The sequence below is a fragment of the Periophthalmus magnuspinnatus genome, chromosome 1 (genome assembly GCF_009829125.3).
Source record: "Periophthalmus magnuspinnatus isolate fPerMag1 chromosome 1, fPerMag1.2.pri, whole genome shotgun sequence".
Taxonomy (NCBI): domain Eukaryota; kingdom Metazoa; phylum Chordata; class Actinopteri; order Gobiiformes; family Gobiidae; genus Periophthalmus; species Periophthalmus magnuspinnatus.
Genome location: NC_047126.1, coordinates 25782362 through 25802912, shown reverse-complemented (window position 1 = coordinate 25802912; position 20551 = coordinate 25782362). Strand labels below are relative to the sequence as shown.

General features: G+C 40.4%; 1 protein-coding gene across 3 annotated transcripts; it reads left to right on the top strand.

Annotated features, from left to right (window-relative positions):
- The first annotated feature begins 3514 nt into the window (after positions 1-3514).
- On the top strand, positions 3515-18355 carry LOC117383092 (UTP--glucose-1-phosphate uridylyltransferase-like). Of its 3 annotated transcripts, none has more exons than XM_055224864.1 (10): positions 3515-3695; positions 7558-7673; positions 9006-9113; positions 11396-11581; positions 12463-12596; positions 13194-13488; positions 14341-14538; positions 15166-15408; positions 16228-16332; positions 17669-18187. In XM_055224864.1, the coding sequence occupies exons 2-10, from the start codon at positions 7575-7577 to the stop codon at positions 17774-17776; spliced, it is 1476 nt and encodes a 491-aa protein (XP_055080839.1). In that variant the 5' UTR covers positions 3515-3695; positions 7558-7574; the 3' UTR covers positions 17777-18187. The 3 variants fall into 3 exon arrangements, with proteins under 3 accessions (XP_055080839.1, XP_055080841.1, XP_033836186.1); XM_055224866.1 differs by lacking the exon at positions 3515-3695 and adding an exon at positions 4814-4834 and having other exon boundaries at positions 17669-18192; XM_033980295.2 differs by lacking the exon at positions 3515-3695 and adding an exon at positions 6246-6326 and having other exon boundaries at positions 17669-18355.
- The last annotated feature ends 2196 nt before the right edge of the window (positions 18356-20551 follow it).

Below are 20551 nucleotides of genomic sequence, written 5' to 3'. Positions count from 1 at the left end.
GTCCATATGTCAAACCTGAGCCGCCGTTCTTAATTACTCCTCCTCTTCATCATTTTCAAGATTCGGGTTAATTTGTCCCACATTTGAGCAAAAACCAGGACACGGGCAACGCAATAAGCAACACGTGTACAGTGCAATCAATAATGTATATAATATGATGTATGAGTTTAAGTGGAATTGGGAATATTAACAGCCCTATATTACACAAAATGGATTCTTGTGAGCTTAAGCCATGTTAGAATGTAGTTACCTCTTTAAAAAACACACCTGGAGTTGTGTTTTGTTTCATTCACACATGTTTGAGTAACCTTTTATTATTAGTCTGTCTACATCTCCACAGCTCAAAATGCTCTGTTCCACCTTGTGATGTCATGAGGTGGTAGTTTCCATGTTAACAGCTCCTTTTATGTTACAGTTCAGTAGAGATCAGCAATTCTAGGACTGAAATTATCCAAATGATTCTAGTGAAGTTGTGTGGAGTTTAAAAACACAGTGGAGCACTTCCTGTATCACCACATGACATCACAAGGTGGAACAGAGCGAACAAAACAAAGCCTAAATATGCAGGGTTTGTGTGTTAAAGACATAGATCAGACCATAGTGTAATATAGGCGCTTTAAAGGTCCACTAGGTAACTTTTCTTGTTGCTGAGGAGTTAGCTACCTGTTTACTGCTTTAACATTATATCTACTAATGTTTATTTAAAGTGTGTTATTGCTCCGAAATTCCTTTAAAGCATTCTTACTGGGAGCTGGATCACCTCTCCACAGACCTGACCTGTAACGTGACCTGCTTGTCCTCAAGGAGATGAAAATATTTAATGCCAAACTGTGGAACATTCTTGGCGAAGCAATATCAACTTCATCCATCCATCCATCCATCCATTTTTTTTCCACTTTTTCGGAGGCAGAAGTCTAAGCAGGGACTCCCAGACTTCCATCACCCCAGACACTTCCTCCAGCCCGTTCCCAGTCCCAACAGCTTCATGGAATCTACACAATGTCTGATCCCACGCAATGGTACGGTTACATAATGCACCGTGTTGAGTGTTTTGATCAGTTAAAGTTTATTTATTTATTTATTTCGGAGGCAGGATAACCACTCTGCCACAGTGACACAGGGAGAACACGCACACTCCACTCAGAGAGATCAGGAGTCTAACCCACAACCTCCTTACAGAGAGGAGGAGACAGGACAACCACTCATATTTGATACATGCCTCCCACATGCCCTGGCTCTTTACCCATAATCCATTAGCGCTGGATGGGGTGATGTGTGGAGCAGGAAGTGCGCTGGCGTGTAAACAGTGTGGTGCGTTCGAGGTAAATGGGAAAATATAACCTCTTTATGTAGAGTGATGGAGCGTGCGTCGTGTCTGAGCGTGTGTGATGGATGTGCAGAGCTTTGAGGAGGCATTCGTCAAAAGCAGGAAGAAAAATGTGACAAAAGCTAGAGTGTGTAACTTTCTGGAGGCAGTGATGTCACGATGCTGAAATTTCAAACTCGATTTCGATACTAAGGGGTAGACTCGATACTCAATACTGATTCTGATACCGTGATGATAATAAACAGTTTTTATTTAGACATTGATTTTCAACACTGGCACTGAGACAAAATGTGTTACTTGTGTTGCTTTTTCGCCTAATTTTTGTCCAGTGGAGTAGTTGTTTTCGCTCCACAATAATTATTTCCTCCTGTTTTTGATGAGGAAACACCATTATAACCTAGATCAGAAAATAGCATAATATGGGCCCTTTAAAAATAAATCGTTTGAGTCACCTGTGTCTGATCTCAAACGTCTGTGTCAGTGATAAATGTGTCTCTGCAGTGTCCCTGTTGTTTACCTGTTTAAAGCTTATCTACTGTTTACTTGATTTTCTTGTTTTAGATGTCAGGGACAAACTAAATATTTAGCAGAATTGTAGACTTTTCTATTTGTTACTAAACTGCAGCAGCTCTTTCACCTTTTAGATTTAGCGTTTTGAGCTTTTACAGGAGAAAATGTCAGTACGCACCTTTGACGCTCATATACACTTGTCACTCATTAATAAAGTTCCAAAGGTTGTGATATCATTTGCATAACTTCTATAGTATTGTCTTTTCTTTTATATTCCCATGTGGCCTTATATCTGTGTAATCCCTCATTTGTCCAGTAGGTTCATAGTGGTCCATGGGTGTATACTAGTCTATGTGTCTTGTGATCATTCTAAATCTATTCAGAAAAGGTTCATTTCTGTCCTGTAAATGTGACGTTTTTAGTATCGATACCTGCTCAAATGAGTTTCTAATTTTGACACTAGTTTTCTTTTGAATCCTATTGTATATTACATAATGTATTGATTGAAAAATAAAAACACAATTTTGATTTAAGATAATCTCAGTGATAAAAGTTTTAAAAGTTTCTATATTATTAATAAAATGAATGTAAAGTGAATGAAATTTAGATCTAAAGGAGAAAAAAAAAATCAATATCTTGGAAATAATCATAACAGGAAAGGAAATAAAGGGACTCTAACAGGTTACAAAACAGATGAATAACTGACAATCCTGCACTGCCCCCTGCTGCTCACTCTCACACCTCAGCCTCTTTTTATCCTCCACAAAAAAGACTCTTTGGCAGAGGTGGTACAGTAGCCAAAAGTTGTACTCAAGTACTTCAAAATAATATTACTCAAGTAGAAGTAGTAGTCCAAGAAATTACTCAAGTAAAACTCAAGTAAAAAAAAAAAAAAGGATTTGGGAAAACGACTTCACTTCAAACCAACTTTTTAATGTTTTATGTTGGTAATTTACTCTTACTTGATTTGGCTAGTACTTTTCCCAAAATTATTATTATTATTATTATTATTATTATTATTATTATTATTATTATTATTATTTTTTTTTTTTTTTTTTTTTTTTTTTTTTTTTTTTTTTTATTTATTTTTTTTTTTTTACTCTTACTTGAGTAATTTCTTGGACCACTACTTTGTACTTCTACCTGAGTAATATTATTTTGAAGTAAGGAAGAGTCCGCCACCTGCAGATCTCCATGCAGCTTTACAGAGGATGTTTGACAGTGGCATTTATCACCATGGAGACAAGCAGTTTGCAGCACCAGGCCCAGATACAGATTTGCATTTGCTTTCAATGTATTTTCCATCAATAAAAAAAACACATAGGTTTATGTAAATGAATAAATGCAAAATAGATACATTTAATGCCATATTGGGGAATAGTCCAGGCAAGACAATAACAAGCAGGTTTTATTGTTACTGTCTTGCCTGTTTAGGATGTTCTGCCACCCACTTTGCCCCACAATAACTGAACAAGTCTCAATAATAATGAGTGTGCAATAAATTCAGTCAATTTATTATACTACAATACTGCACACAAACGGCCTATTGTAGAGTCCCTTTGTAGTTCTATTTTATTTTTATTTTTACAAAGGGTAAAAATAAAACTTGTATGTATTTCTTGCGTCTTGCGTCTTACGTCATCGCCTTGAGGAGCCTTACGTGCATGCTAGGCGGCTAACCGTGAAGCTAACACGGGAAAGATGAGACGAGCGCGTCCGTGAGCGGGTATTTAAGCCCCGTGAGCTCCGGGATCGAAAGTCCTGCCTGGGGGAAGCCGCGGAACCTCCCGGGGCCCGGCGGTGTGAGCTACCCGAGCTGTCAGCGCCGATTTTGGGCCAGATTCGGACCTTTTGACCGGTCAGTACGCGCTCCACCCCATCACACATGCTGCACTCATGACCAAAACAACAGGTGGATCTGCACTTTTCTCCTGTAGAATGACAAAATACATTAAAATGAAGCGTTATACTGCAAATATAATCTACAACGAATGATCAAAATAGAATATACAATAAGATGAACCTTTTCCTGATAGTGTTAGATAATCCAAAATGGCTGGGATTAAATTGATAGTAGTTGATAAATGTTCTACTTCTAAACTCCAAACAAGAAACAGGACATTTTAGACATACACGTGGACATTTATAGTATGTTATTCCTAAAATGTGTATTATGGCAATCCTAGGCACATTCACAGGACAGAAATGAACCTTTCCTGAATATTGTTTTGTGATTTTGAGCTGCATCAGAACAAGTATAAGACACATAGACTGTTATACACATATGGACTACTGTGGGACCTACTGGACCAATGAGGGATTACACAGATATAAGGACACATGGGAATAGAAAAGAAGGCAAGGCAAGTTTATTTGTATAGCACAATTTGTACACAAAGTAATTCAAAGTGCTTTACAGAATAAGAAAGACATTAAAATCACACCAATACACAAAGAAAGTAACATCTGATTTATAATTTGAAGTGAACATAATAAGAAGGACAACACATTGGGAAGAGTATCCAAAACTTGAGAAGTACTCAGGTAAATGTCACTGAGTACATGTAATTGAGTACTACTACCTCTAGTTGTATTACCAGTGCTTGGAATAGGCTGCCTTTTAGGGATTGCTCATAAATGTGTTTCCCAATTGACATGCCTCACATAGAAGAGAGTTTCACAATATATTCTGCATCTGTGATTTCTCATGACGGCTCAGTTTCTGAAGCATTGCATATGAAAATAATTTAAAGAAGACTTGAGAATTAAACAGTATCATGGTCTTATAGATGCTCCAAAACATCAGTCATTTCAATTAAGCATTTATCCTGTCATTTAAACATTGACAAAGTTTAAGTTGGTGTGTTAATGTTGTTTTAGAGAAATAAAGAACACTTTTTTTCCATGCCCCCGGACCGTCTGCTGTAGTGTCTCCCCCTGAGCCCCAAACTCTTTGCCCCAGGTGTCAATCAAACCCCGTCGTCGGCTCATGTTTAGGTAAATCTCATTCAGAAATCACTTTGCATTGTCCTATGATACTTTGATAGGAAAGCGCGCCAAGGAGAGCATACGGAGGGTTTTCTAAATCCCAGTATTTTTTCACATACATTTGCATTTTGTCTGTACGAAATCTTTCTTCTACATTTTGACGCACTCCTTTATAAATGAGCCCCCAGGACCCAAATTTTCAGTCAAATTCAGTCCTTTTGGGAACTGTTCTGTGGCATTCCAATCTAAGGAGGAGATGCGATGTTAAATCTTTCATATTTGGGCATCTATAAATGACTTTTTGCAGTAATCTCTCTTTTTTGTTCTCATGATCCCAGATAAAGATTGACACATTTTGTCCTCTTTGTCAAGTCATATCTTGTTCATTCACAGATTATATTCCCTCTCTACTAGCGGTGATGACCTTTAATGATCTCACACTCAAACACATGTAGTGGAACTTTATACATGTGCTAAACTTGTATGTGATTGCCCGACTCGCCAAGACAGAGCTGTTTGTATCACTAGTAGTGTTGTCACGGTGCTAAAACGTCAAACTTTATATCGATACTAAGAAATAGACTCCATACTAATTCTGATACCATGAAGATAATAAAAAAAATGCACGCTTTACTCACGGTATATCTTATTGTTATGGCCCCTCCCTAGTCAGGTCCCATTGTTTGGACACTTGGTTGGTAGTTTGCCCTCTGACCATAGGGTTGCAGGGCTGGGATCTACGGTGAATGGTAAATGGTCGCATTTTTGTAAAGCGGTTTGAGTTCCTTGAAGGTGGAAAAGCACTATATATCAAGGAATCACCATCCAATCACACACACACATACACATATATACACCAGTGTGCACAGACACTGGGGGCGAGGGGGGCTAAGTGTGTTGCCCAAGGACACAATGACAGTGTTCACCTGCGGGAACTGAAATGATGTCGAAAGCGAGATTCGAAACCCCAAACTTTGGATCGGTTGAACACTCTAGCAACTGAGCGACTGTCGTTTATTGTGTTGTTGTTGTTATGGCGCCTCCCTCGTCTGGTCCCTTTGGTTTGTTCAGTGACTTAATGGGTTGAGTATTTGCCCTCCGATCACAGGGTTGCAGGGCTCATATATATTGTTCTGCCCCCTCCTCGGTTTGGTTGGACATTGTAGCTTAGTAAGTTAAGTATTTGCCGTCTAATCACAGGGTTGCAAGGCTTATATTTGTTCTGGCCCCTCTCTGGTCCGGTCCCGTTGGTTTCTTTCTCAGTGACTCAGTTGGTTGAGTGTTTGCCCTCTGATCACAGGGTTGCAGGGCTCATATATAGACTGTGTATGTTATTGTTCTGGCCCCTCCCCGGTCCGATCCCATTGGTTGGACACTGTGGGCAGAGGCTTTGTCTTTTTCACTTTTGGAGCGGCTCTGTCCTTCTGGTGCTGGAGCTCAGAGACACAAGACACATAGAACTACAAACCTCAAACATTCACAATGTCTCTCACGGTGGCAGGTAAGGACAGGATTTAAACTCATTTATAACAACCGTATTCACGATTTAGAGCAAAAGATGAAATTTAAATCACTTAACTGGACAAATCGTTGTAGGAGTGAACGTTGACAAATTTATATTTTGTCTTTTGCTATAGATCAGACCTGAACGAGTGAGGGATTACACAGACATGACTTTAATAATAAAATAATCATAAATAGTGTTGGGCTTCATAGCTGTCTTTCATATTAGGGCCTTTATTCTATATCTTTATTGCAAAGGTTTGATTGAAAATACGTAATAGTAGTGGTATTAGTAATAGTAGTAAATTAAAATTACTACTAGTGCTTACTACCACTAATACTACTATTACTTATTGCCACTACTACCACTACCTTTACACTATTATTATTATTACTACTACTTGTTTGATATGTTGGAAATTGTAATAATTAAAAGTAATAATTAAATTTGATAAACTACACAACTACTTTTACTACTTATTACTATCACTACTTACTGCTACCACTTCTTACAACAACTATTGCTGCTACTACTACTACTGCTACTACTCTTAACATTTTACCACCACTATTGCTGCAATCAGTGTTGGCACAGACAAAAGGGTGAATAACTACCTCATAATAAATTTTTTTCATATTTTTGTTCTACAAATTGTAACTTAAACCTATTGTGTATAACTGTATCACATATTCTGTGTCTGTCTTTGTCTGTTGGTGCTGTATATTTAAAGGTCATATCCTGTTTTCTTAGACTGACTTGTCCTTTACTACACAGATTTCCATTTTTTACCTTAATGACTATTTTGAGCCCAATTTAAGCTGTCAGTGCGCCCTCTGCTGGCCTCAGATAACATAACCTGTTTTCTCCCTATTTAATCTCTCCAGTTAATAATTTGATATCTGTCTGTTTTGTTTTTATATTATTCCAACGATAATATAAATTTTGTGGTCATAAACTGTAACTTTTACTTTGTATATTTTTGGTTTATTTTGAACCTGTGGCCTTAAATCTGTGTGATCTGTGTAATACTAGTCCATGTGTCTTATACTTGTTCTGATACAGCTCAAGATCATTCTAAGCAAAGGTTCATTTCTGTCCCGTTCAAATGAGTATCTAGTTTTTTCGATACTAGTTTCTGATCGAGTAGTATCTGTTTTTTGATACCTTTGACGACCCTACTTCAAACATGATTCGATATTGATTTTGTATTCATAAATTTTTCTTTCAGATTTGACGCGCGGAGCCATGACTGAGTTTCAGGAGAAGCTTCGGCAGCAGCATGAGGAGTCGATGCACCGCGAGTTGGAGACACTGTTATCCAGCGCTGACCTCAAAGAACAGGAGGTCAGAGGTCACGGAGCGGTCAGAGAGGGATCAGGGGGGTTTAGAGTTCGGGTCCGGAGGGACAAAAGTTATCAGGGTTGGGGTTAACCTTAACGTAAACCCTAACCTTAACCCTCATCTTATCTAAACCCTTAACTAAACCAAACAAAATCTAGACAAGCATTAGCAAAGTTATAGGTCAGATCTATGGAGAGGTGGCATTCCAGCTTTGGCTATAACATCTCAAGCAGGTGACATACTTTAGTAGTACACTTTTTTTTTTTTTTTTTTTTTTTTTTTTTGCTTGATATAAAATGTATTTACACTGATGTCAAGCTAGTGGTTAGTTAATTGAAATGCATATGAATGGATAAAAGACATACAACAGAGTGATGAAAAACTAGACTACACATAAACGATCACAGCTAATGCGCTAACTGTTGTGGTTCAAATAGGAAACGAGCAGGAGCGCAAAGTGGTTCCTTTGAGCTCTGGTTGCACTTGACTTCTGTTGAAAAGTGCTCGTCCCTCTCTTTGTAACTGCTGCTGTCAGGCCTGTCATTTTGCTCTTAAAATATTCATATTAACCTGCTCTTTTTTGATTTAGCTATTTTGCCTGTAAATCAAGGTATGAACATTAATAACTATCACACAGGCTACGTTTAAGACAAAATATATAGTCCTCAAAATGATGCAAGTAGCAGGAAGTTGAAACCCATAAGTTGCACAGTATTCTATAGACCAGTCATATTTAATACAGATGAGGGAAGCTAAAACTAATGTGTTAAAATGCAGATTTCTGTTGTAAAGTAGCATAGTATAGATTGTAATCACTATATAAATGATCAGGTTCAACATTTGTGTGTTTACCTTTTGGATATTTTATTGGAAAGTGCGATGTGACCTATAAAAAACTTGCCCTCATCTGAGAGTATCACATCATTGCATGCTAGAATCTGAAAACTGCCAATATGCTGTATAAATTCTAATTATTTTAACATAAAAAAGCCTTTTCTTCCCTGGCTGGTTTAATATTTGTGGTCTCTGCTCTTTGTTCTATCAGTGTTTGAGCAGTTATGCAACAGGTGAATGAACTTGGGGAAAGTAACATGGACTACTGGTTATCTGGATTTAAAAAAAAAAAGGTATTGCCAAAGTTGAGCCATTTTGAAACACTTTATCTTTCAAGCAAGTGTTTTGAGAGATCAGAAGTCTAACCCACAACCTCTTTAGTGACAGGATAACCACTCTGCCATAGCTTCACAGGGAGAACATGCACACTCCACTCAGAGATCAGGAGTCTAACCCACAACCTCCTCACTGAATGTAGTTTTTTTTATTTTTTATTTGCAGATTTCAAGGAAGGACTTTGATGGCTTTAAGAAGTTGTTCCACCGGTTCCTTCAGGTCAAAGGTCCGGCGATCGACTGGGCCAAGATCAGCCGACCTCCAGAGGACTCGGTGAGAACGCCTTAGATACTCATTCTATAAAAAAAGTCACATTAACTGGACAAAATCTGAGCCTTCCTTAAAGCAAACCAATTCTGCCAAATGGACTTTTCAGAGCTTTTAACCATGTTATACTTGTTCAATATTTCCTCACCTGAAGCTGTATTTGGAGTCAGTCTTTAATCAAGATTTTCAAGACACTGTTTTGCCTCCAGTACACACTCACTGCTCTGTACTTACTCTGTTCTCTACACATCAGATTCAGCAGCATCACACAGTTGTTTTGGTACAAATTAAAAAAAAAAAATCCTCTACCCACTAGTGTGATGCAGCTATTGTAGTAGGGGCCAAGAGCAAGTGGCGTTTTATTGATATGACGTTTACGGTGACGACAGTTCCCATTGGGCTCCGCAGTTTCCTAACGTGGATGTCAGGTGACTTGTTTCTTTTATTAAGTCATTTTAGATGAATATTGTGATTTTAAATGTCCAAATTATAATATCATGATCCACTAGTGTCACAGATTATAACTGTATAGCAGACCAATGTCTTCTGATACGGCTCAAAATGACACTAAAGTTATTTAAGAACAAATATAAGAAATATAAGAAAGTACTATTATTTTGTGTTGAAAATGACATTCTATTATTGCAAAAAAAACAAAACAATTTTATCTTAATTGTGGCATCGTAATCAGTGTTGAGTCAATTCCTTAGTAGCAAAATTGTGTTTAAAATTTTTACATTGTGACAAAACTAAATTGTGCACAGAAGTACAGTATTATATGGAAAGCACATTTCGATGTTTAGCTCCATATCTCTCAGTTCTTGTACAAGCTAGATCTGTTTTCACACAAGTGCCACCTAATACTTCCGAGTACCACCATATCTAAACCAGGAGTATATTTTTGAATATTGTTTGAATTGTCATTGGAAAGTTAGCGTTGGAGAGATTACTTTTTACCTAACCACCTAACCCTCCAGGTTGTAGCTAAATATAGTGGTAGCAGAAGTACAGAGAAACTGTCAAAGTAGTATTATGAGTATTAACTTTCCTCCCCATCTGTCCCCCTTTCTCTCTCTCTCCTCTCCCTTCTCCCTCCCTCCCCCTGTCCTCTTTTCTCTCCCCCTTTATCTCCTCTTCCCCCCTCTCTTTCCTCTCCCTCTTTCTCCTCTCCTCTTGCCCGCTCCTTGCGACGGTAGCTCAGTGTTTGTCCACTGATCCATAGGTTGGCGTTGCGATTCTAGCTCACACAGATGAATGCTGTCGTTGTGTCCTTGGGCAAGACACTTAACCCACCTCGCCCTCAGTGTCTGCGTACACTGGTGTATGATGTGTGTGTGAATGTGTGTGTGAATGGGTGAGTGGTTCCTTGTTGTAAAGCGCTTTGAGTGCCTTGAAGGTGGAAAAGCGCTAGAGAAAAATGTGACCATTTACCATTTCTCCTCTTCCCCTCTCCCTGTCTCTCTCCTCTTGCCCATCTTTCTCCTTTTGCCCCTCTTTCTCCTTCTCCTCTTCCCCCTCTTTCTCCTCTCTCTCCTCTTCCCCTCTCCCCCTCTCTCTCCTCTTCCCCCCTTTCTCCTCTCCCTCCCTTGCTTTGCCCCCCCCTCATCTCCTCTTCCCCCCTCTCTTCTCTTCCTCTCTCTCTTCTCTTCCTCCCCTCTCCCTCCTCCCCCTCTGTCCTCCCCTCTCCCTCCTCCCCCTCTGTCCTCCCCTCTCCCTCCTCCCCCTCTGTCCTCCCCTCCCTCCTCCCCTCCCTCCTCCCCCTCTGTCCTCCCCTCCCTCCTCCCCTCCCTCCTCCCCTCTGTCCTCCTCTCTCTCATCTCTCTGTGTCCTGTGCCTGAATATTCGGTATGTTACTTTTAGCCTGACCTTCAGTGCAGTTTATTTCTGGCTCAGTTTGTGTCACAGAAATGTCACATGGCGTTTCCTGTTTGACCCGGGATCCTCTTTCAATCACGGGTCTCTGTTTAAAACCACGCCACCCCCTGATATGAATGTCACTTACTTACTTAAAGTTCCCATGACATTTTACACTCCTCATTTCACTAGAACACGGTTAACGTCATTATATTTATGCATTTACTAAAAATCTTGTCTAGTTCCAAAATGTTGCTGAAGTCAAAAGCGTAACACGTTTTTTGGTATAGCATTTTCAAAACAATAAAAGATAACATGGTGATCTCCGTGTGTTAGTACCTCATTGAAGTAAAATACCCCCTCTTTAAGTAAGGAGCATGTATTATTTATGTTGTTCTCCTCTGATCTCCTGTGTCGCTCTCCTCTCTCTGTAGATACAGCCGTACGAGCGTATCCGTGCTAAGGGCCTCCCTGGAGACATCGCAGCCGCTCTGAACAAGCTGGTGGTGGTGAAGCTGAACGGAGGTCTGGGCACCAGCATGGGCTGTAAGGGCCCCAAGAGCCTAATCAGTGTGCGCAGCGAGAACACCTTTCTGGACCTAACTGTGCAGCAGATAGAGGTAAGTCCTGGTTTGGCCCTGGTTCCGTCCTAGTTCCGTACTGGTTTACATCTGGTTTTGACCTGATTTAGACCTGAGTTGGTCCTGGGTTGGTCCTGGGTTGGTCCTGGGTTGGTCCTGGGTTGGTCCTGGGTTGGTCCTGGGTTGGTCCTGGGTTGGTCCTGGGTTGGTCATGGGTTGGTCATGGGTTGGTCCTGGTATACATCTGGTTTAGACCTGATTTAGACCTGGGTTGGTCCTGGGTTGGTCCTGGGTTGGTCATGGGTTGGTCCTGGGTTGGTCCTGGGTTGGTCCTGGGTTGGTCATGGGTTGGTCCTGGGTTGGTCATGGGTTGGTCCTGGGTTGGTCCTGGTATACATCTGGTTTAGACCTGATTTAGACCTGGCTTGGTACTGGGTTGGTCCTAGGTTGGTCCTGGTTTAGTCCTGTTTTAGTCCTGGTTCGGTTCTGGTTTACATCTGGTTTAGGCCTGGTTTAGTCCAGGTTTAGTCCAGGTTTAGTCTTGGTTCGGTTCTGGTTTACATCTGGTTTAGTCCTAGTTTAGTCCTGGTTTAGTCCTGGCTCAGTTCTGGTTTACATCTGGTTTAGTCCTGGTTCGGTTCTGGTTTACATCTGGTTTAGGCCTGGTTTGGTCCTGGTTTAGTCCTGGTTTAGTCCTGGTTCGGTCCTGGTTTAGTCCTGGTTCGGTCCTGGTTTAGTCCTAGTTTAGTGCTGGTTTAGTGCTGGTTTAGTGCTGGTTTAGTGCTGGTTTAGTCCAGGTTTAGTCCAGGTTTAGTCCAGGTTTAGTCCAGGTTCAGTCCAGGTTCAGTCCAGGTTCAGTCCTGGTTCAGACCTGGTTCAGACCTGGTTCAGTTCTTGTATGACACACTGTCTGTTTTCAGCACTTGAATAAGACGTACAACGCAGACGTGCCTCTGGTGCTCATGAACTCCTTCAACACTGACGAAGACACAAAGAAAATCCTGCAGAAGTATTCTCACCACCGAGTCAAGATCCACACATTCAACCAGAGCCGGTCAGTTCATGTTCACCCTCTGTATTGTATTTTGAGTGATTCATGCAGGTTTGAGTAATCTCTGAGTAATCCTGTTTTCAAGACGTCCTTGTTTTCACTGCCACCGGTACAAGCCCTCTTTGACGTACTTATTTCCTTCTCCGATTTTAGTTTTTTAATTGGTGATACACAGTGATTTTCTGCTGTTCTCTAGTCTGATGTGCAGCTATTCATTGGAGGGGCCGACGTTCACAGTGATGTCGGGCCCCATTGGGCTTGACATCACTGCTGTTTTCTAACGTATAAGTTGTAACATGTTTCTTTTATTATGTCATTTTAGGTCTATATTGCAAGTTTAAAAAGGCTTGTGTGTTTGAGCATTGCACAGAATCTCACAGCTAACCTTAAGGAGGGTTCGAATAGGGCCCGAAAGACATCACTAAAACACTCAAACATGCATGGATGACATCTAAAGGCTCTTCAGACACGTTAGAAAACTCCAAAAAGTTGATTTAGCTTAATATTCCTCTTTAAAAAAAAAAAAAAAAATCTAAATTATTATTATTTTTTCTTTGTCGTTACTGTCTTGTTCGATCCTCCATGTCTTCTTCTCTGCAGATATCCACGCATCAATAAAGAGTCCCTGCTGCCGATCGCTAAGAGCATGGGCCCTGATGGGGACAGTGAGGCTTGGTATCCTCCGGGTCATGGTGATATCTACGCTAGCTTCTCAAACTCCGGTCTCCTGGACAAACTCCTGTCCGAGGGAAAGGAGTACATCTTTGTGTCCAACATCGATAATTTAGGAGCCACCGTGGATCTGTACATTCTGCAGCACCTGATGAGCCAACCCCAGGACAAACGCTGCGAGTTCATCATGGAAGTCACGGACAAGACCAGAGCCGACGTCAAGGTACCAGGGACTACTGTCTTAAAGGTCCCATATTACAAAAAAAAGACTCTTGTGAGCTGTAATGTTGTTACCTAAACATAAACATCCCTTATAATGTCATTTAGGGGTAGCTTTCACTTTAATGGTTACCTTTTGCCTTTAGGTCAGTAGAGCTTAGCAATTCCAGGGCTGAACTGATCCAAATGATTCTAGTGAAGGTGTTTGGAGTTTAAAAACACAGTGGAGCACAAGTTGGAACCGTTTTTTATGTTTAAGAGAAGAATTCCACAACTTCAGATGTTTTTGATGAGGAAACAACATTATAACATAGATCAGAAAATGGCATAATATAGGCCCTTTGTTAAAAAGTATATTTAGTAGATGGCTAATATCTGCGATGTGTATAGGAGCTCAACAGTCCTGCCTACGATGAAGCCTGCTGTGGTTTCAGAATTAAATTTCCTGTTAATCTTTCCCACAGACAATTAGGAAAAATGCAAAAATTGAGAGTTTAAATACACGACAACGGCTAACCAGCTATGGGCTAACTAATGTCCATAACACTGTGATTTTCAGTCCAAAAACACATTTATTACTTTTATGAAATGTGAAATGTGTAGAGTAGAAGGCGCCTTTGGGTTTATTACAATCTAGTCCTGGCAACCCAGACTGATTTCTGATTGAAAATTACCTCAAAATTACAGAATTACAAAAATGACCACAAAAAGACCACAAAAGCATAATATGTCTAATATGTCCCAGATGCACTACCTTGATGATTACTGCTAATTATCAGCCTCCTGAATGTAGCCATGAATTGTAATAAATGATTTCATTCAATAGACCATTAAAAAATGCTCCTGTATCTCCCAGGGCGGGACACTGATCGAATATGAGGAGCGTTTACGTCTTTTGGAGATCGCTCAGGTCCCAAAGGCTCACGTCGATGAGTTCAAATCTGTGACCAAGTTTAAGATCTTCAACACTAATAACCTCTGGATCTCCCTCCCAGCCATAAAGAGAGTGTACGAGGCCAATGCTCTGGACCTGGAGATCATAGTCAACCCCAAGGTACGGTTTAGACCGGGTTTAGACCGGGTTTACACCGGGTTTACACCGGGTTTACACCGGGTTTACACCGGGTTTAGACTGGGTTTAGACTGGGTTTACACCGGGTTTACACCGGTAGATGTCCATCCCCAGTATCAACACAAGTGCAAAAGGCCAGTTTCATATTTAAGAAGGCTTAGTCCTGTTTTAGATCTGGTTTAGTCTTTGTTAGTCCAAGCTTAGACTTGCACTGCGTAACTTCCTGGAGGTGGCACATTATCTGCATGATTCCATGGAAATGGAAAGTGGATCCATCTCCATGGAGATGGATATGTTTTATGCCATACTGTGGAATATTATAGCGAAAAGAAAAACATTTCCATGGAAACAAGCAGGACAAGGACAAATAAGAAAAATAACATACGATTTTTTTTTTTGATAAAAAGTTACGCAGTCGGACTTTAAAACCTGAGTCTTCCATCATTATATCAGTCCCCATGTGTCAGAAAAGTGTTCAATTTATCAAAAACATTTTCTAAAATGAAAACGTGACTAGACTTTGGTTTGGCTCCTGTCACACTTATATCAGTTTGTTGCTTTTAAAATCTTCACTTGGAGATGATTCCCCTCCCTTCCCCTCGTCCGTAGACTCTGGACGGCGGCCTGAACGTGATCCAACTGGAGACTGCGGTGGGCGCGGCCATAAAGAGCTTTAAAAACGCGCTGGGAGTGAATGTCCCGCGGAGCCGCTTCCTCCCAGTGAAGACGACCTCTGACCTCCTCCTCGTCATGTCTAACCTGTACAGTCTGGAGGCGGGCTCGCTCACCATGAGTCAGAGGAGAGAGTTCAAAACCACGCCACACGTGAAACTGGGCAGCTCCTTCACCAAGGTACAACACTGAAGACATCTAAGCCCTGTCACATAAGAAACATTTTAATGTACTGTTGCCACGATACTAACGTTTCAAAATGGGGTTTGATACTAAGGAATAGACTTGATACTCAGTACCGATACTGATACTACGATAATGATTAAAAAACACTCTGTGTACATGTGTGTAGTCCCTCAGTCGTCCAGGTGGGTTCAATAGTGGTCCAATATTTGTTCTGATGCAGCTCAAGATTATTCTAAATCTATTCAGTAAAGGTTCATTTCTGTCCTGTGAATGTGACTTTTTTAGTATCAATACCTGCTCAAATGAGTATTTAGTTTCAATACTAGTTTTAGTATTGATTAGTATCTGATTTGATACTTGTGACACCCTTATTTTAAAGTATGATATCTATGGTAATAGCGGTTGGGGCTGGATAATTTGGGAAAAAATATCAAATTGCTAGGATTCTGTTCAAAAATCACATTTTAAACACGTCCATTAGAATTGACAAAAAGACTGAAATCTGACATGACAAACTAATACAAGAATCACATTTCAAAACATGTTTGTATAAATAAACTACAGGGTTTTATGCAGATGGATCAAGAGGGGGGAACAGATTTTTATGTCTAATTCTGACTTGGGTTGATGTATAATGTACAACTATGATACATATTTAGCACAACAAAATAAACAAACTAAATACCGTTGTTGTCTTATACTCATAGTTGCCAAATCATAACTAATGTGTGAAATAAACAGCAGAGCAAGGGTCAGATGGAGCAGAGGAGAGGGTCAGAGGAGCAGAGGTTTAATTATTTGGTTTCTTTGCAGGTTCAGGAGTATCTGAAGAGGTTTGACAACATCCCCGACATGTTGGAGCTGGATCACCTCACTGTGTCCGGAGACGTCACCTTCGGGAAAAACGTGTCACTCAAGGTAAAGAAACAAGAATCACCTGGCGTCACATGATCAAGATGGGAGATGTATGGAAAAACGGATCCTATCACAACAGTTTTGGAGAACGCTGTATACACTACAAAGGCCTATATACACAACCAGCCAAAGGTTTAGACGCACTTTGTCACATATGTTTATTCTTTATTTCAATTATTATTTACATTGTAGATTCTCATTGAAGTATCACAACAACTGACACGTATGAAATGTAGTAAACAAAACACAACTCCTACATGTATTTAAAATTTATAAAGTAGTAAACGTAAAGAAAAGAAACATCGAATCAGAGGGTGTGTCCAAAAGCGGCATTGACTCTTATTCCAGTTCACTTTCTATTGACAAAATGTTGCCCTTGTTTCTGTAACGGCTGCTGTCGGGCTCATCATTCTGGTATTAAAATGTTCGTATTAACCCGCTCTACATGATCCTGGATTTTTATTTTGTCCTCTTCCTCCTGAAGTCTATCACCATTCCTTAGTCTTGTCAACATTCAGGAGCAGATTTTTTGCCTGGGAAAACTTCACAAAATTTGCAGTCAGTGTCCTCCAGTCCAGCTCCTGTCCATCTGTGATACACCTAACCACCACAGAGTCATCAGAGAACTTCTGCAGGTGGCAGGATTTGGAGCTGTACTGGAAATCAGACGTGTACAAAGTGAACAAGAAAGGAGAGAGGACTGTACCCTGGAGAGCTCCTACTTTACTGACCACAGTATCAGACAGGGAGCCCTCAAGTGGCACATACTGAGGCCTGCCTGACAAGTGGTCAGTAATGCAGAGACAATAGAGGAGCTGACACCCATCCTGAACAGAGAAAGAGAACTGTGTTAAAGACACTGGAGAAATTGAAGAACAATATCCTCACACAGCCCTTAACACTGTCCAGGTGAGAGTGAACAAGCCACAGAAGATATGACGGCATCATCCACACTAATATAGAACTGCCAATGGTAAAGGGTCCAGGGAGCGTCCAAGGCAGGGGCCACCAGGGGCGGAGCCAGAACAAGTCTCTCAAACATTTTCATGACATGAGCTGTCAGTGATATGAAGGTGCTTCTTCCCATACGTCGTGCCCGCTAACATTAGTTTAGCTTAGCTTTACTTTGATTGACAGCGGTGCCTTGTAACTGACAGTTGAACATCCCCATAAACTCATGGGCATTACAGTACATTGAATATCTTATGTATATTGTGTATAATTAAAACTTTATTGAAACAGTTAATACCCCATAGAAGTAAAATACTCCGTCTTTAAAGGCTGTTCAAATCTTTGTGATTGTGTAATTGTCCTGATTTTCATTTTTGTATTTTTCCAGGGGACGGTGATTATTATTGCGAATCACGGCGATCGGATCGATATTCCCGCTGGAGCTATGCTGGAAAACAAGATTGTGTCTGGAAACCTCAGGATCCTGGACCACTGAGGCATTCTGGGAAATCACTACAAACTGTGAACTTCCAACCAGTCAAACAATGACATTTCAACTATTCAATATGCAACTGCTGTTACAGTCTGTGTAAAAGGTCAAACTGTGTCCTGTTCATGCTTATGTCTGTGGATCTGTGGTTTTCAGAATAAACAATTCACCCCATTGTCAGAATTATAATACTCTGCCAGAATTGCGTTACTTGCCTCTCCACAGATCTGACCTGCAACTTGGTCTGTTGGTCTCACCTGCTTGTCTCCATGGAGAAAGATTAAAAGAATAGGGGACTGTTAAACTCATACAAAATATGAAAAGTATTTAATTGTAGAATAATATATAAATACATGACTGATTTTATTTTATGAAATCCTCCCATTCGGCGCAGAAGGGATTGTATTCTATTTGTACAATGTTTGTACATTGTGAAGTGGTCTCATTAGATTCATGTTATTTTCAGACCAAAAGAACCTGAATGTTTCCTGTTGGTAAAAATCTGTAAAACTATGCATTACTGAGGAGGCCTGAGCTGCTGCTGTGAGCCATTGTTTTGTCAATAAAACACTGTGGCAAATCCAACCTGTGAACTGTCATTAGTTTTTCTTTTGTACATTTAAAGGAACTGTATGTAATATTTTCATTAGACTGTAGCCTGCGCTCTTACAGTTTGAAAAGAAACTACAATCACAACTGAACCTGGGTTGGCAGTTCCTTAGCCTGAAGATAGATTCTCAGTATCGACAGGCCATGCCCCATGTGAAAGCTCAGAACCTCCAGAATTCTGTCCTTTTAGGTTTAAACCAACTGGATTTCAGCCAAATGAAGTGTGATTTCACTTCTGGGTCCTTCAGCTGATTGAAAACAAACATGTTTACAATTTCCTCTTTTTTGATAACACCTCTCACTTTAAAACGGAGGCTGCAGTCATTTAAATCTAACAATCACAATAACTATTTGTCCCCAAGGGCACATTTTAAACAAACTGAGCTGTAAAATACAACAATAGAAAAGCTCAAAGTGCAACTCAACAGAAATGGTCATCAGGTCGTGTTCCTCCTCTGTCCTTGGTGCAGCCTCAGCAGAGCCTTTCATGTTGTGTGTCCACCTGGTTCCCCCAAGACTCACTCTCACAATCACACAATCCACTAGTCCTTAACTCTCGACCTTTGAACTGCACTAGCTGCACTTCTTAGTTGGACAAAATCCCAAAAGTTTAAACTTTAAAAACTGCTCAGTGTGCAAAGTTATAAGCATGAATCTATGGTTATAACCGGAACAGAAAGTGTATGTGGGATGTGAGTGACATATACACACTGGTAATCCTGTTATGGAGATTATTACTACATTATTTATATATTTGATACAGTTTGTGGTTAAACATACAGTTTTAAAAGGCAATTGTCTCTTCTTTGATAAATAAGGAACAAACAAAAAAAAGCAAAGTTTCTGGTTGGACCCTACTTTGCTCCAGATAAAACTATTAGATCGAATTACAGTAAATCAAATCAGGACAATTGAAACAATTTGAGCAAAATCTTTTTAAGAAAGAAAAAAGGGGATCAAATGACCATCTGAAGACCTGACAGCTTATTCCCTTAGCCTTTATTATTCACCTGTTCTAATGAATGTTGACACATAAAGAATACTGAATACTTTTTATTTGTAGAAGCATTGATGTTTATTAAAACCCTATGTTTTATTGCGCTTGATCTTGTCACATGACATGGCACAGTCGCTCCCTCTGGAGCCTGTTCCACATGTGCTCCAGGTGATGTGAGTAGGACATTTGGCTGCTTTACAGGAGGTGACTGGAGGAGCTACAAAGGGCTCTTTGGAGGAAAGATCCTGGGAATTGAGAAACACCCTGTAATACACCCCTGCAGCCACCTCGACACTTAGAGCAGACTCACTTTGCACCTGTAACTGACAAAACTGTCCAAGAGATCATCACCAGTCTGAGTTCATCTACATGCTGCCTCGATGTGTTACCCACTAGATTTATAAAGTCTGTGTTTGCTATTGTTAACATGTCACTTCAATCTGGAACATTCCCAAGAGCTTTGAAAACTGCGATTATCAAGCCTCTCCTAAAGAAGAGCAGTCTTGATGCCACAATATTGAACAATTATCAACCAATCTGACATTTTTAAGCAAAGTCCTTGAAAAAGTTGTTTACCAACAGCTTATTAACTTTCTCCAAATGAACAACTCCTTTGATGTTTTCCAATCAGGTTTTAGACCCCACCACAGCACTGAGACTGCTCTTATCAAGGTGACAAATGACATCCGCCTGAACACTGATGCAGGCAAAGTCTCAGTCTTGATCCTGTTAGACCTGAGTGCTGCTTTTGACACTGTGGATCATGGGACCCTCTTACAGAGACTAGAGGACTGGGTGGGCATCTCTGGTACGGCACTAAACTGGTTCAAGTCCTATCTAGATGTACTTTGTTGAAATTGGAATGTATATCAGATAAAATGTCCCTGACCTGTGGGGTGCCCCAGGGGTCAATCTTGGGACCCCTGCTGTTCAATCTCTACATGCTGCCGTTAGGCCAGTTAATACGCAGCAATAATGTGTCTTACCACAACTCTGCAGATGACACTCAGATCTATGTCTCACTGCAGCAGGTGAATACGGACCAGTGGATTCACTCTGTCACTGCATCAACAGATCAGTGTGTGGATGCAAAACAACTTTCTCCAGATAAACTCAGACAAGACTGAAGTCATCATCTTTGGCCCACAGAAACATAGAGAAAGTGTCAGCAGGCA